The sequence below is a fragment of the Saccoglossus kowalevskii genome, chromosome 1 (genome assembly GCF_978046115.1).
Source record: "Saccoglossus kowalevskii chromosome 1, keSacKowa6.1, whole genome shotgun sequence".
NCBI lineage: Eukaryota > Metazoa > Hemichordata > Enteropneusta > Harrimaniidae > Saccoglossus > Saccoglossus kowalevskii.
The window spans coordinates 46,542,560-46,561,356 of NC_140641.1; the positions used below are offsets into that span (position 1 = coordinate 46,542,560).

The following is an 18,797-nucleotide window of genomic DNA, read 5'->3' on the forward strand; positions in this document are numbered from 1 at the left end:
ACACACACTGGAGTAGACGTGAATACCATAGTGTAGACACACACACTGGAGTAGACATGAATACCATAGTGTAGACACACACAATGGATTAGACATGAATACCATAGTGAAGACACACACACACACACACTGGAGTAGACATGAATACCATAGTGTAGACACACACACTGGAGTAGACGTGAATACCATAGTGTAGACACACACACTGGAGTAGACATGAATACCATAGTGTAGACACACACAATGGATTAGACATGAATACCATAGTGAAGACACACACACACACACACTGGAATAGACATGAATACCATAGTGAAGACACATACACACTGGAGTAGACATGAATACCATAGTGTAGACACACACACACTGAAGTAGACATGAATACCATAGTGAAGACACACACACACTGAAGTAGACATGAATACCATAGTGAAGACACACACACTGGAGTAGACATGAATACCATAGTGTAGACACACACACTGGAGTAGACATGAATACCATAGTGTAGACACACACTGGAGTAGACATGAATACCATAGTGAAGACACACACACACTGGAGTAGACATGAATACCATAGTGTAGACACACACACTGGAGTAGACATGAATACCATAGTGTAGACACACACACTGGAGTAGACATGAATACCATAGTGAAGACACACACACACTGGAGTAGACATGAATACCATAGTGAAGACACACACACACTGGAGTAGACATGAATACCATAGTGAAGACACACACACTGGAGTATACATGAATACCATAGTGTAGACACACACACTGGAGTAGACATGAATACCATAGTGATGACACACACACACACACTGGAGTAGACATGAATACCATTGTGTAGACACACACACACTGGAGTAGACATGAATACCATAGTGTAGACACACACACTGGAGTAGACATGAATACAATAGTGAAGACACACACACACACTGGAGTAGACATGAATACCATAGTGTAGACACACACACTGGAGTAGACATGAATACCATAGTGTAGACACACATACTGGAGTAGACGTGAATACCATAGTTTAGACACACACACACTGGAGTAGACATGAATACCATAGTGTAGACACACACACTGGAGTAGACGTGAATACCATAGTGAAGACACACACACTGGAGTAGACATGGATACCATAGTGTAAACACACACACTGGAGTAGACATGAATACCATAGTGTAGACACACACACACTGGAGTAGACATGAATACCATAGTGTAGACACACACACTGAAGTAGACATGAATACCATCGTGTAGACACACACACTGGAGTAGACATGAATACCATAGTGTAGACACAGACTGGAGTAGACATAAATACCATAGTGTAGACACACACACTGGAGTTGATATGAATACCATAGTGTAGACACACACACACTGGAGTAGACATGAATACCATAATGTAGACACACACACTGGAGTAAACATAAATACCATAGTGTAGAAACACACACATACAGGTTGTCCCATGAATTGTGGAGCCACCATTGAATTAACTTTTAATATAGTTGAATTAACTTTTAATATAGTTGCGATATGAACTCGATTAAAACGCGTTCCTATATAGGGTTGCGTTTTAATTGGAGTTTAATTAAACCCAATTACAATGCAATACAATGGAGAATTGCACTTTAATTAAGTTTAATTAAACTAGAGTTGAATATCCCGTGACTGAACATAGAAATGTTTGCGAAGCTTAGGTTTAGTATCGGGGTAAGATATGGTATAATAATTATATTAATATAACATGAACCATACCTTCCCCGATACTAAACCTAAGCTTCGCAAACCTGACTTAAATTCGATTAAATATTAATATAAATTATGAAACATTGTGGAGCCACCAATTTGGGGCTCCACTTGTACAAAGGGCTCCACTTTGTTTGTGTATGTCTGGTCTACTGGCTCTACTTCTACGTCTACACCAACACACACACACACACACACACACACTGGAGTAGACATAAATACCATAGTGTAGACACACACACTGGAGTAGACATAAATACCATAGTGTAGACACACACACACTGGAGTAGACATGAATACCATTGTGTAGACACACACACACTGGAGTAGACACAAATACCATAGTGTAGACACACACTGGAGTAGACATGAATACCATAGTGTAGACACACACACTGGGGTAGACACAAATACCATAGTGTAGACACACACTGGAGTAGACACAAATACCATAGTGTAGACACACACACACTGGAGTAGGCATGAATACACATGTGATGTAGACACACACATACTGTGATGTAGACACACACATATGTGGTGTAGACACACACATACTATGATGTAGACACACACATACTGTGATGTAGACACACACATACTGTGGTGTAGATACACACATATGTGGTGTAGACAAATGCATACTGTGGTGTAGACACACACATACTGTGATGTAGACACACACATGTGTGGTTTAGACAAATGCATGTGATGTAGACACACACATATGTGGTGTAGACAAATGCATGTGATGTAGACACACACATATGTGGTGTAGACAAATGCATGTGATGTAGACACACATATGTGGTGTAGACAAATGCATGTGATGTAGACACACATATATGTGGTGTAGACAAATGCATGTGATGTAGACACACACATATGTGGTGTAGACAAATGCATGTGATGTAGACACACACATGTGGTGTAGACAAATGCATGTGATGTAGACACACACATGTGGTGTAGACAAATGCATGTGATGTAGACACACATATATGTGGTGTAGACAAATGCATGTGATGTAGACACACAGACATATGTGGTGTAGACAAATGCATGTGATGTAGACACACACATGTGGTGTAGACAAATGCATGTGATGTAGACACACATATGTGGTGTCAACAAATGCATGTGATGTAGACACACATATATGTGGTGTAGACAAATGCATGTGATGTAGACACACATATATGTGGTGTCGACAAATGGATGTGATGTAGACACACACATATGTGGTGTAGACAAATGCATGTGATGTAGACACACACATGTGGTGTAGACAAATGCATGTGATGTAGACACACACATATGTGGTGTAGACAAATGCATGTGATGTAGACACACACATATGTGGTGTAGACAAATGCATGTGATGTAGACACACACATATGTGGTGTAGACAAATGCATGTGATGTAGACACACACATATGTGGTGTAGACAAATGCATGTGATGTAGACACACACATGTGGTGTAGACAAATGCATGTGATGTAGACACACACACATATGTGGTGTAGACAAATGCATGTGATGTAGACACACACACATGTGGTGTAGACAAATGCATGTGATGTAGACACACACATGTGGTGTAGACAAATGCATGTGATGTAGACACACATATATGTGGTGTAGACAAATGCATACTCTTGTGTAGAGTAGCACATTCAAAGGTATCACTAGACAGACAGACACGTTCACTGAAATCTCCAGCCAGCCAAGCAGACACATTCTACAGAATCTCCGGACAGGTATCATCAAATAGACATATAATAGACTTACTTCTTCAGGACTGCCTAAATCCATATTTTCAAGATATTTTTCTGCAACTTCAATTAATGCATCTTTCGGCCATTCACTGAACCAATCAATAGTTGTACAGTTAACAAAGGCTGGATACATACGAATACGGTTTCTGTGTAGAAAATAAAATATCTAATTATAACTCGCACAAATACAGGCAAACTTGATGTATATTCAGTATGTTAGCAATATGAGCAATTTGTCGACAATTTTCACACTAAACAATTTCCCATCAGATACAGGTGTTTATAATGTTAGATCTGTTTCCTGAGCAGCCATAAAAGTTGACATGTATTTGATGTAACCCATTAGCCAGACATAGTTGTAATTCCAAGACACAGCAATGGATGGCGTACAATGTGTGACACACTGGACAGCATATCATATGTTGTTTATTGCTATATTATTTAATTTTCACAATGAAATTCAGTTTTAACTTTTTTTGAAAAATGTGTATCTGCAGCATGAAAAATATGAATGTATTATTGCACAGTGCCTAAAGAAATGCCATCTGGGACAGTTACCTGTGTAGAATAGTAAAATGTGTTACCAATGGCGAGTGTTAATATGAAAAGACTAACCTGAATGGATCTCCAACAGGACTCATACAGAGTACAACATGCAAATTAGTACGTACTCTTTCAATAAAATACGCAAACATTACTTCTGGTGTGTCTTGAATGTTATTTTTTTTAGCTTCTTCTGCCAGAGCAGTTCTAACTTCTTCAAATTCATCAGCTTTGTACAAGTTAGGCACTTCACCGCTACTTAGGATATTATTTATGTCTTCCAAAAATGATTCTTCTACAACTTGTGTATCATTGAATAGAAACACCGATGGTTTGTTTTCAACACCAGCTTGGTAATATAGTAGTTTCAAATCTAGAAATTTAAAAAGGTTAGATGTGAGAAAACCATGTCATACTGCAATGAATCATATCTGGAGGCATCAATATGAGTTAATTTACACATACAGCTGTCTCTAATTCATTTATATTGGGTGCTATATATCAATACATTTAGTCTCACATTTACTAATTCTGTCAAGAAATTTATCCAAAATGGTACATAAAATAATCAAATACTGTCTGTATAACAACTTTACCATCTCTGAATTCCGTCTTTCTGTAGTGTCTTGTGATTTCAATTTGAAATGTGTGATATTCACAGATGGCTGATGCAAGTCGTGTCAAACTTTGACGTCCACTACCACCAATACCAATCAATAACATGTTCCCACGTGGTTGTCCTATAACACGTACGATGCGAGTGACTGAAATGAAAACAATACTTTCTCAATATGATGATCTACATAAAACATGTAAACATTCTAATCCCAATTTCTGGTATTTGTAACGTCTGGTATTAATTCAAAAACTTACACTATTTGTTTATGGTATTAAACTCCTAAAAGAGATGTTTTTATGACATACTGTCTCATTTAAGAATTTCTCATACACAGGTATACTCACCATGTTCCATGGCATCTCTAAATAGAACTAGATCCATAGAAATAACACCAGGTGTTGTGTTGTAGTCTTCCAAAGAATTTTCCATGAATTCCTTCAGAGCTTTAAAATTATGCAAATCTTCATATATTGGCACATCTCCAGGGGACATGAAGTTACCTAGAAATCATGAATGAGAGTGTAAGTTAATTATCTCTTGAACTAAATTAACACAGCAAAGTAACTCAAGTAAGGTAATAACTGTGAATATGTGTGACTTACCAAATATTGGTGGTTGTTTATTGGGACAGATGTTATGAAAAGTTTGATCAAAGAGCAAGCCAAGCTTTTCACTCAGAATAGAGACAAATAATTCATTGTCATCAACACCAACCAGACGATCAGAAAATACCCTAATAAACAAAACAAAACCATGATTAAATAAAACTTATTTGTGAAGCAGCAGCAAAATAATTTTGTTTTTTACAGAGTAGTAATATTTACCTAAAACATTCATGAATCCAAAGCCTGGTCATACTTTGCTTGGTGTCATAATAATCTCTCTGTGATCTCAACAAGCCTTGAAAGACACGAGAAATGTCTCTCATGTTAAAGAGATAGTGAATCTTGGCAGGTGTGGGTAGGAATCTCTGAACAATTGTTTGATACATCTCAATTGTGGCTTGGGTCATGATGTCACCAATGGGTTTCACATCCTCCTCAAAGTCTTGTAGCTTCTGATTTATCATTGTACCAAATATGCGTTTGATTTGAGATTCCTGTGAATAGCAAATGTATGAATAATGAATCATAATGACACTATAATTTCATGTTTGAAATGTCTTTACAGATATAAACTCAATAACTAGATTTCTCTAGAGATATAAATTCAATGACTAGATGTATCTTCAGATATAAACTCAATGACTAGATGTCCCTTAAAATATAAACTCAATGACTAGATGTCTCTTAAAATATAAACTCAATGACTAGATGTCTCTTAAAATATAAACTCAATGACTAGATTTCTCTTAAAATATAAACTCAATGACTGGATGTCTCTTAAAATATAAACTCAATGACTAGATGTCTCTTAAAATATAAACTCAATGACTAGATGTCTCTTAAAATATAAACTCAATGACTAGATGTCTCTGAAAATATAAACTCAATGACTAGATGTCTCTTAAAATATAAACTCAATGACTAGATGTCTCTTAAAATATAAACTCAATGACTAGATGTCTCTTAAAATATAAACTCAATGACTAGATTTCTCTTAAAATATAAACTCAATGACTGGATGTCTCTTAAAATATAAACTCAATGACTAGATGTCTCTTAAAATATAAACTCAATGACTAGATGTCTCTTAAAATATAAACTCAATGACTAGATGTCTCTGAAAATATAAACTCAATGACTAGATGTCTCTTAAAATATAAACTCAATGACTAGATGTCTCTTAAAATATAAACTCAATGACTAGATGTCTCTTAAATTATAAACTCAATGACTAGATGTCTCTTAAAATATAAACTCAATGACTAGATTTCTCTTAAAATATAAACTCAATGACTAGATTTCTCTTAAAATATAAACTCAATGACTAGATGTCTCTTAAAATATAAACTCAATGACTAGATGTCTCTTAAAGAATAAACTCAATGACTGGATATCTCTTAAAATATAAACTCAATGACTATATTTCTCTTAAAATATAAACTCAATGACTAGATGTCTCTTAAAATATAAACTCAATGACTAGATGTATCCTCAGATACAAATTCAATGACTCGATGTATCTTCATTTATAAACTCAATGACTAGATGTCCCTTAAAATAAAAACTCAATAACAAGATGTCTCTTAAAATATAAACTCAATGACTAGATGTATCCTCAGATACAAATTCAATAACTCGATGAATCTTCATTTATAAACTCAATGACTAGATGTCCCTTAAAATATAAACTCAATGACTAGATGTCTCTTAAAATATAAACTCAATGACTAGATGTCTCTTAAAATATAAACTCAATGACTAGATGTCTCTTAAAATATAAACTCAATAACTAGATGTCTCTTAAAATATAAACTCAATGACTAGATGTATCCTCAGATACAAATTCAATGACTCGATGCATCTTCATTTATAAACTCAATGACTAGATGTCCCTTAAAATATAAACTCAATGACTAGATGTCTCTTAAAATATAAACTCAATGACTAGATGTCTCTTAAAATATAAACTCAATAACTAGATGTCTCTTAAAATATAAACTCAATGACTAGATGTCTCTTAAAATATAAACTCAATGACTAGATGTCTCTTAAAATATAAACTCAATAACTAGATGTCTCTTAAAATATAAACTCAATGACTAGATGTATCCTCAGATACAAATTCAATGACTCGATGCATCTTCATTTATAAACTCAATGACTAGATGTCCCTTAAAATATAAACTCAATGACTAGATGTCCCTTAAAATATAAACTCAATGACTAGATGTCTCTTAAAATATAAACTCAATGACTAGATGTATCCTCAGATACAAATTCAATGACTCGATGTATCTTCATTTATAACTCAATGACTAGATGTCCCTTAAAATATAAACTCAATGACTAGATATAAACTCAATGACTAGATGTCTCTTAAAATATAAACTCAATGACCAGATTTCTCTTAAAATATAAACTCAATGACTGGATGTCTCTTAAAATATAAACTCAATGACTATATTTCTCTTAAAATATAAACTCAATGACTAGATGTATCCTCAGATACAAATTCAATGACTCGATGTATCTTCATTTATAAACTCAATGACTAGATGTCCCTTAAAATATAAACTCAATAACTAGATGTCTCTTAAAATATAAACTCAATGACTAGATGTATCCTCAGATACAAATTCAATAACTCGATGTATCTTCATTTATAAACTCAATGACTAGATGTCCCTTAAAATATAAACTCAATGACTAGATGTCTCTTAAAATATAAACTCAATGACTAGATGTCTCTTAAAATATAAACTCAATGACTAGATGTCTCATAAAATATAAACTCAATGACTAGATGTCTCTTAAAATATAAACTCAATGACTAAATTTCTTTTAAAATATAAACTCAATGACTAGATGTCTCTTAAAATATAAACTCAATGACTAGACGTCTCTTAAAATATAAACTCAATGACGAGATGGCTCTTAAAATATAAACTCAATGACTGGATTTCTCTTAAAATATAAACTCAATGACTAGATGTCTCTTAAAATATAAACTCAATGACTAGATGTCTCTTAAAATATAAACTCAATGACTAGATGTATCCTCAGATACAAATTCAATGACTCGATGTATCTTTATTTATAAACTCAATGACTAGATGTCCCTTAAAATATAAACTCAATGACTAGATGTCTCTTAAAATATAAACTCAATGACTAGATGTCTCTTAAAATATAAACTCAATAACTAGATGTCTCTTAAAATATAAACTCAATGACTAGATGTATCCTCAGATACAAATTCAATGACTCGATGTATCTTCATTTATAACTCAATGACTAGATGTCCCTTAAAATATAAACTCAATGACTAGATGTCTCATAAAATATAAACTCAATGACTAGATGTCTCTTAAAATATAAACTCAATGACTAGATGTCTCTTAAAATATAAACTCAATGACTAGATGTCTCTTAAAATATAAACCCAATGACCAGATTTCTCTTAAAATATAAACTCAATGACTAGATGTCTCTTAAAATATAAACTCAATGACTGGATGTCTCTTAAAATATAAACTCAATGACTAGATGTCTTTTCAGATATAAACTCAATGACTAGATGTCTCTTAAAATATAAACTCAATGACTGGATGTCTCTTAAAATATAAACTCAATGACTAGATTTCTCAGCAGATATAAACTCAATGACTCAATGTATCTTGAGATATAAATTCAATGACTAGATGTATCTTGAGATATAAATTCAATGACTAGATGTATCTTCAGATATAAACTCAATGACTAGATGTATCTTCAGATATAAACTCAATGACTAGATGTATCTTCAGATATAAACTCAATGACTAGATGTCTCTGCAGATATAAACTCAATGACTAGATGTCTCATAAAATATAAACTCAATGACTAGATGTCTCTTAAAATATAAACTCAATGACTGGATGTCTCTTAAAATATAAACTCAATGACTAGATGTCTCTTAAAATATAAACTCAATAACTAGATGTCTCTTAAAATATAAACTCAATGACTAGATGTATCCTCAGATACAAATTCAATGACTCGATGTATCTTCATTTATAACTCAATGACTAGATGTTCCTTAAAATATAAACTCAATGACTAGATGTCTCTTAAAATATAAACTCAATGACTAGATGTCTCTTAAAATATAAACTCAATGACCAGATTTCTCTTAAAATATAAACTCAATGACTAGATGTCTCTTAAAATATAAACTCAATGACTGGATGTCTCTTAAAATATAAACTCAATGACTAGATGTCTCTTAAAATATAAACTCAATGACTGGATGTCTCTTAAAATATAAACTCAATGACTAGATGTTTTTTCAGATATAAACTCAATGACTAGATGTCTCTTAAAATATAAACTCAATGACTGGATGTCTCTTAAAATATAAACTCAATGACTAGATTTCTCAGCAGATATAAACTCAATGACTCAATGTATCTTGAGATATAAATTCAATGACCAGATGTATCTTGAGATATAAATTCAATGACTAGATATATCTTCAGATATAAACTCAATGACTAGATGTATCTTCAGATATAAACTCAATGACTAGATGTCTCTGCAGATATAAACTCAATGACTAGATGTCTCTGCAGATATAAACTCAATGACTAGACAAGAATTGTTTCTCATATTAAATTTACTTACACTAGGAAAAGTCATGTTGATAATATTGAATCTGCTTTGTAAACGAGGCGAGATCTGCATACGACCACCACCGGGTGGGCCCATTGAAGCTACCAATTGCATTCCCTGAAATAATCAAGAAGTAACCATGAATGCTCCCCATAACACACCTCAGGTAGAGACGTTTTGTATTTTTGGGTTTGTACATTGGCCTCTTTGTGCAAGGTATGAGCCACTCTGCTTTTGGTAGGATTTCTGATCATGAAACCAAGACAATATTGTTATATAGATTTATATTACATTATACATACCCGCACATATTTGACAGTTTGTTTTAACCTGTCATACCAGAATCCGTAATCCATCCACAGTTTCATCAACTCAAGCGGAGGCTGAGAGCCAAAGGTATCTTTGGCAGGCATGTTGAAATCATCCATAAATGTCACTAATTTCTTTCCACCAATTGGCACATAGACACCTACAAGTAATAATCATTTGAGCATAGTTATGGTCATTTGACCTAATAAATAGAAGATAATTTATCACATGGAATCAACTATTAGGTTTATGTACCCAGTACAAACTTTTTTGGAAGGAAAAAACACAGAAGTATGAAAAGTAAATTCGGAGATATGGTTAGGTTGTTTTACCACAGACAAATGTAAAGGGCTCAAAAATCCAAGTTCATGGATGACTGACCCATGTTTGTGAACAACAGCATAAAATGAAATATATAAGTCAAAGAAATATAATCATCTGAACAGTAGGCAAATGACTTGAACATTGATTTGACTATTGAGTAATGGTAGGTATTGACATTACACAATATGGTAAAATAATGAATAGTAATGGCTTACCCTTGGTTCTCTTCTCCACTCTACTTTCAATAATATCTTGTACATTATTAGATGAAGTCTGAGCGGACATGTTGATAGTCAATACACTGTACTTCTGTGCATCTAACTTGCCAAGCACAGCTTGTGCTACAGATGTTTTACCAGTACCAACTGGACCAACCAGTAAAACTGGATAGACAGCTTGTATCAGAGCATTTACTAAGAAGTCATATCGTACAGTATCCACGGTAGGCACAATAATTTTATAGAATGGTAATCTGTGAGTCAATAAATAGTCCATGTCATTACAATCTTGGAAAGTTTGAGAAAACAAAGATAAAATTTGTAATTTACAGTTTTTATAGCACTTGTCATTCTCTATATACTAAGTATTATGTAGTCCACCATCTTGATTCACCGGCAAAGGATTATGGGTAATGTATTATAATCATAGACACAAACAATGATTTATCATACTTTACCCACAATCTTTTGCTGGAGAATAATTTCATTCAGATAAAAATATCGAAGTTAATCACAATGCCTTTTTAGTAAGAAATAAAAAAACGTGATATGTAATCTTTAAAGATGCAATAAAGTTATTATTTTTATGTGCGTATTTATTAACACAATTTCTCTCAGATGAGATCAAATTATACAAATTAAACTTCTCAAAACTACTACCACAAAACACATAAAGTAGAATAAAATGTAAATGGTGTAATTACGTTGGTTGATATCTCCATCCGCCTCTGAGTTTATCTTCCCAATGAGCCCATGTTTTATTCTTGACGTCCACATAGTATTCATAAATACTATCTTTATTAGGGAATGTGCCTTCTATTTCTCTGATATAGTTGTCTATCTTTTTTCTGCTATCTTCATCAACTGATGCACATACAGACCATATCATGCAGAATAAGAACCATAACTCATGCATGCGCTCATAATTGTCTCTATCATGAGGACTAACCTGTAAAATAAATGTCCACCAAAGAATTTGGTTGATACATGTTTGGGAAATGTTTGTGATGAATAGACATTAAAATAAGTGAAACTAAAGATAGTATCAATAGTATCATGATATATAAACCAAATCTGAAAAAAGTCATGTCAAAGCAGCAGTTGTTAATTGTATTTTTGAATAAACATTTATGGTATTGAAGGAAGACTGGTTAGGACTGATTGGCTGATGACATTCAGTATATTTTAAGTCACCATGACAACTATCAGAGCTAATACCATTTGGTGGGTACATATACATTAACATGCAAGAATACTATCATGTTAAAAATGGTTTACAGTATTATCCTGCAATCAAATAAGAATCAGTACTTACATGAGGTTATCAACACTTACCCCATTTTTCTCTGTAGCTAGTGAAGCAAAGAGTTTACAAAATGAAGACACACCATTGAGTTCTGGTATTTGTACTAATTCACTACAATTCTGCCTCTTGAACTCCAGGATCTTTGGTAAATACTTGTCAAACAATCGCTGTAAAATCTCAGCAGAAGCCTATGAAAAAGTAGAAGCTTTTAATGCTTTAATTTCTTGAAAAAAATTACTATGAATAATATTTTTGCTTTTGCTCTGTTAAATGTAGCCAATTGCCAGCACATATACATATAAGGCCCTTTGAATTACAAACTACAAGAAGTTATTTGCAGACATTGACACTGAATTTATCTTACCTTATCCTTTCTTTGTTCAAGCCATGAATTAACAAATGGCTGCCATCTTAAATCAGCATAGTCAGTATACACCATTCCACATCGACTGACAGTAGCAGGAGAAGCTACAGCTAAATCTTCCACTTCAAACAATAAAGATACCTGAATAATATACAATTAAACCTCTATATAACCATTCTCTAAGCCTCAACTGATTTCTGCTCTTGGTGGCATGGTTGAGGGTTCACAATCAGTTTCTGCCAAAGAAGACATTTTACACCTCAAACCAAGGGATTATGCATATTTTTTTCAAATACGCTATATTACTCATTTATTTTTTATATTTTATATAAAAACATTTCCCCAAGACAAAATTCATAAAATTTGATAAATAACTATGGAAAATCTACTAAACTCAAGAAAGTAGGTCCACTCTTGAGCACAATGTCGTGGAGAAGCCATATATGTAACTCTGTTTAAATGATCTGAATAAATCACACGAAATGAAGCAAAACCAAATGTTTTTTGGTTTAGAAAAGTCATAATGATATTTGTACTGTTTTTGAGTATCACTCTGTATGTGTGGGTTATAAATGTTCAAATATTCAAATTTACTTGTGACATGTTAAGTTGATACTTGTAGAATACTATGTAACAGTCTTATAAATTAACACCACACATGTTGTTCAATGTTATCAATGTATAGGATAGTGTACCTGTTCTGGCATAGCAATACGTTCACCATTAATCAATGTTAAAACTTTATTATCATCCATAACAGAGTTCATGCTCTCAATCCACAGAGTATCAACTGGACCATCAAATACCAACCATTTCTGATCAGGTTTCTCATCTAAATTACAATGATAAACATTTATTATTAAATTAATTTTCTATTTGAATTGACATGTTTAAATAACAGAAAAACAAGGTGAGTACTTACCAGCACATGTCTGTCTCATTACACAGGATAACACACCATCAGTCCATTCATTTGTATTCAAATCAAATTCACCATACAGTTCACCCAGTGATAAGGACTTGGGATTAATAGGAAAATCCTAGCAAAAATAAAATAAAACTCAATGTTTCAGGTCAAACACAGATTAAACTAAACTTTGAAACTGAATGTTGATCCTATGTAATGGTGGCTTGGCACATATGCAAATGCCCATTATTGGAGATTTAATAAAGGACAGGTGTATACCTTAACAGCTTGATAATCTTCAAAGTTGTCTTTTTTTAATGATGTCATCGCAGCTTGCAATGTCTTCCATGCCACCGTTTTACCACTACCTGTTTGACCCACAATCATAGTTGAATGACGTGAACTCTTAGTTTCATACAACTGAATGACTTTTAGCACAGTAGATGGTGTCAACTGTAATCCATGCACTCTCAGCTCTTTTTCCACTTGTGATTTCAGCTGTTAACAAAAATACAGGTACCAGTCAAAATTATATTTTACCAACACCATGTATTACTGTATGTGAACTTACCCTGCCATAATCAATGAGTGGAGTATCAACACATTGTGTTACTGCATGTGAACTTACCCTGCCATAATCAATGAGTGGAGTATCAACACATTGTGTTACTGTATGTGAACTTACCCTGCCATAATCAATGAGTGGAGTATCAACACATTGTGTTACTGCATGTGAACTTACCCTGCCATAATCAATGAGTGGAGTATCAACACATTGTGTTACTGCATGTGAACTTACCCTGCCATAATCAATGAGTGGAGTATCAACACATTGTGTTACTGTATGTGAACTTACCCTGCCATAATCAATGAGTGGAGTATCAGCACATTGTGTTACTGTATGTGAACTTACCCTGCCATAATCAATGAGTGGAGTATCAACACATTGTGTTACTGCATGTGAACTTACCCTGCCATAATCAATGAGTGGAGTATCAGCACATTGTGTTACTGCATGTGAACTTACCCTGCCATAATCAATGAGTGGAGTATCAACACATTGTGTTACTGTATGTGAACTTACCCTGCCATAATCAATGAGTGGAGTATCAACACTTTGTGTTACTGCATGTGAACTTACCCTGCCATAATCAATGAGTGAAGTATCAACACATTGTGTTACTGCATGTGAACTTATCCTGCCATAATCAATGAGTGGAGTATCAACACATTGTGTTACTGTATGTGAACTTACCCTGCCATAATCAATGAGTGGAGTATCAACACATTGTGTTACTGTATGTGAACTTACCCTGCCATAATCAATGAGTGGAGTATCAACACATTGTGTTACTGCATGTGAACTTACCCTGCCATAATCAATGAGTGGAGTATCAGCACATTGTGTTACTGCATGTGAACTTACCCTGCCATAATCAATGAGTGGAGTATCAACACATTGTGTTACTGCATGTGAACTTACCCTGCCATAATCAATGAGTGGAGTATCAACACACTGTGTTACTGTATGTGAACTTACCCTGCCATAATCAATGAGTGGAGTATCAACACATTGTGTTACTGTATGTGAACTTACCCTGCCATAATCAATGAGTGGAGTATCAACACATTGTGTTACTGCATGTGAACTTACCCTGCCATAATCAATGAGTGGAGTATCAACACATTGTGTTACTGTATGTGAACTTACCCTGCCATAATCAATGAGTGGAGTATCAACACATTGTGTTACTGCATGTGAACTTACCCTGCCATAATCAATGAGTGGAGTATCAACACATTGTGTTACTGTATGTGAACTTACCCTGCCATAATCAATGAGTGGAGTATCAACACATTGTGTTACTGTATGTGAACTTACCCTGCCATAATCAATGAGTGGAGTATCAACACATTGTGTTACTGTATGTGAACTTACCCTGCCATAATCAATGAGTGGAGTATCAACACATTGTGTTACTGCATGTGAACTTACCCTGCCATAATCAATGAGTGGAGTATCAACACATTGTGTTACTGCATGTGAACTTACCCTGCCATAATCAATGAGTGGAGTATCAACACATTGTGTTACTGTATGTGAACTTACCCTGCCATAATCAATGAGTGGAGTATCAACACCAGGAAATAAATCAGACACTATAGCATTAAATAGTGGTAAATCCACAGCAGTCATCTTAGGTACATTCATGTCTTTCATTGCCAATAACAATATCTATCAAATAGAAATGAGAACAAGTCATTAAAGTGTTATTTGCAGACACTAACACTTAGGAGTGACATGTGATGTTACTGATATGTTAGCTATGTAGTCAAATGCTTATATCAACAGCAGGAATTGCATTGATATTTTGAATATAGTAACAAATGTGGCAAAGACATAGACAGTTAGTAGAGTTGTGTATTAAACTGACCTCTTCATCTGGCATCTGAGGAAACATTCTCTTTTTAACACCAGCATACCTTAAAACAGAGGTGAGGGCTCGTAAACCAAAGTCATAATGATCCTGTTTAGATAGCTGTTGTACAGCAAGTGAGTACAGGGTGTGTACTTTCTTGGCAAGAAGCTAAAAAGAAAAAAAAAGTAATTTTTGATTAATTCATTAGTACTGATTTATATTATATATGTTAAACAAGCCATGCATGGCACAGTCCCTGTTAGTTGTCAAATTTAAGATATATAGTTTTGTTTATAGTAATATAGCTGGAATATAACCATGTCAAGAATATGATTTTTTAACATTAAAATGATTGACATTTGCATCTGATCGTCAAACAAGTAGTACTTGTCCATATTGAGAGATATTGCTCTGGAACAGCATTCAAAATCAGCCATTTTGAATACATGTATATATATATAACATGATGTATAACGAATATATAAAATTTGAATATAATCAGTCAAAGCATTTAAGAGATATGGCTCTAGAAACCCAATCATTAAAACAAAATGACCGCCAGTCAGCCATTTTGAATCCAATCTGAAAAATAAAATGACGTGCATCAGGAACCCGTAATGTCCAATGTATATACCAAGTTTGAACGAAATCCATCCATAAATGCTAGAAATGCTTGATATTTGATGATTTTTTAGCACAAAAATGGCCACCATTTAGCCATTTTGAATAGGATCGTCAAACCAATATATCTGTCTATCTATGACATGATGTATAATGAATATTTAAAATTTGAACTTTCATTAAAACAAAATGGCCACCATTCGGCCATCTTGAATCAGATCGTGCAACAAAATGATGTGCATCAAGGTCCTATAATGTCTAATGTATATACCAAGTTTGAACAAAATCCATCTGTAAACAGCCGAGAAATGCTTGATTTTGAAGATTTTTAGCACAAAAATGAGACCGCCATTCGACCATCTTGAATCAATTCGTGAAACAAATTGATGTGCATATGTATAATATCATGTATGATGTATGTGTGAAGTTTGATTGTGATTGGTCCAGGCATTTCTAAGATACAGGTCTGGACGCACGCACGCACGCACACACGGACACACGAAGGTAAAAAAATAAGTCCCCATTTTCGAACTGCGTCCGAACGCGGACTGTTGAAAACCCACCTTAGTATTACTAAAACCTTCACCAAATAGGATGATTTCTGCAATATATCCTGAGTCAGGTACAACCATTGAAATTGGACGAAACATGGATTTCAAATTATCAGGAAGTTCAGTACGTCCAGCATAGCCTGTGTAAGAAAACATCACCAACATGAGTAATGATAATAATAATGGCTGGCACATGCTTTTCTTTTTAAGTACAGTGCGCTGAGTTGCAGGTGTCAGGATGTATCAAGGCAAGTGAGGTTCATGCATTGTACATGGATAAAAAGCACATATACACACATTTTTCTTTATTGAAAAACATCACAGCGCTGATGTCCACAGATTGGCTTTGTCTTGAATCAATCATTTGTCTAATCGCGTTGCGTGTCTTTTTTGCAAACGCAATCAGAGTGATGGATTCAACTCACTGTAGTAAGTTTTATAGAGCTATATCAAAGGGAACCAGCTGAGAAGTCTGAAGTACATTAGTTCTTTCACTGCAAAACTGCCGGCAAAACACATTTTAATTTTTGGAAGCCATCCAATCAATCGTGACTTAGCTGAAATCGTGGTGCACTGAGGCACTACTTAGCGAGGGATCACTGTATATAACAATCCAATTGTGAACACATTTAAGTGTCAAGACATAACTATATTAATTGTTGAGTGTCTAAAAATTAAGTATTCAAGACTATCAAAAAGCAGTTGAATATTATATTGTTGAGAAGCAATAAGTAGATTACACATTAACAATAAATTGTTTACCCAGAAAAACAAAGTTGTATTTTTGTGTTTTTTTATTGAAGAAAGGATGGGGTTCTTACCAGGATTCATAGTAATAAAGATACCACATGACCAGACTAGGTTAATCTCTCTTCCTTCAAATACAAATCTAGATGATCCAGCAGCCAATGCTGATAAGATTGATAAGATTTGCTGAGCAACCACTGATAATACTTCAATATTGATACGATTGAACTCATCAAAACAACCCCAAGCACCAGTCTATAAAGTAAACCAAATGAATTCAATCATGATAAAATTACATCAATCAAGGGGTACTTTATAGTTATATATCAATGAGAGTTACCTGTGCTAAGCCACTGAACATGCGTCCCATAGACTTGTAATCCAAGCCCTCAGAACAGTTGACAACTATTACATAGTTCCCAAGGGCTTTACCCAAATCTTTAACTGTTTCTGTTTTACCAGTACCAGCAGGTCCTTTAGGTGAACCACCACGATGTAAATGCAAGGCAGTCGTCAATGTCATATAACATCTGTACAAATAATAATATCAAGAAATGCATGACAGTCTGTTTATCATACAACATAATACTGTCAGTGTATATCATACAATGTAATACTGTCAGTGTATATCATACAATGTAATACTGTCAGTGTATATCATACAATGTAATACTGTCAGTGTATATCGTACAATGTAATACTGTCAGTGTATATCATACAATGTAATACTGTCAGTGTATATCATACAATGTAATACTGTCAGTGTATATCATACAATGTAATACTGTCAGTGTATATCATACAATGTAATACTGTCAGTGTATATCATACAATGTAATACTGTCAGTGTATATCATACAATGTAATACTGTCAGTGTATATCATACAATGTAATACTGTCAGTGTATATCATACAATGTAATACTGTCAGTGTATATCGTACAATGTAATACTGTCAGTGTATATCGTACAATGTAATACTGTCAGTGTATATCATACAATGTAATACTGTCAGTGTATATCATACAATGTAATACTGTCAG

General features: G+C 34.0%; 1 protein-coding gene across 1 annotated transcript in view; it reads right to left on the bottom strand.

Moving 5' to 3' along the window:
• The window catches only part of LOC100376712 (dynein axonemal heavy chain 2-like), an 89,135-nt gene that overhangs the window by 39,176 nt on the left and 31,162 nt on the right, over positions 1 to 18,797 (bottom strand). The window contains exons 34-53 of the mRNA XM_085502657.1: positions 18,095 to 18,284; positions 17,829 to 18,009; positions 17,020 to 17,147; positions 15,851 to 16,003; positions 15,526 to 15,651; positions 13,695 to 13,913; positions 13,431 to 13,548; positions 13,204 to 13,340; positions 12,509 to 12,649; positions 12,174 to 12,332; positions 11,543 to 11,787; positions 10,836 to 11,092; positions 10,290 to 10,456; positions 10,000 to 10,104; positions 5,556 to 5,830; positions 5,334 to 5,464; positions 5,076 to 5,231; positions 4,709 to 4,876; positions 4,185 to 4,485; positions 3,583 to 3,715 (exon numbers count right to left, since the gene is read on the bottom strand). Of these exons, the coding sequence (XP_085358783.1) occupies positions 3,583 to 3,715; positions 4,185 to 4,485; positions 4,709 to 4,876; positions 5,076 to 5,231; positions 5,334 to 5,464; positions 5,556 to 5,830; positions 10,000 to 10,104; positions 10,290 to 10,456; positions 10,836 to 11,092; positions 11,543 to 11,787; positions 12,174 to 12,332; positions 12,509 to 12,649; positions 13,204 to 13,340; positions 13,431 to 13,548; positions 13,695 to 13,913; positions 15,526 to 15,651; positions 15,851 to 16,003; positions 17,020 to 17,147; positions 17,829 to 18,009; positions 18,095 to 18,284 (3,490 nt within the window). The remainder of the gene's footprint in view (positions 1 to 3,582; positions 3,716 to 4,184; positions 4,486 to 4,708; positions 4,877 to 5,075; positions 5,232 to 5,333; positions 5,465 to 5,555; positions 5,831 to 9,999; positions 10,105 to 10,289; positions 10,457 to 10,835; positions 11,093 to 11,542; positions 11,788 to 12,173; positions 12,333 to 12,508; positions 12,650 to 13,203; positions 13,341 to 13,430; positions 13,549 to 13,694; positions 13,914 to 15,525; positions 15,652 to 15,850; positions 16,004 to 17,019; positions 17,148 to 17,828; positions 18,010 to 18,094; positions 18,285 to 18,797) is intronic.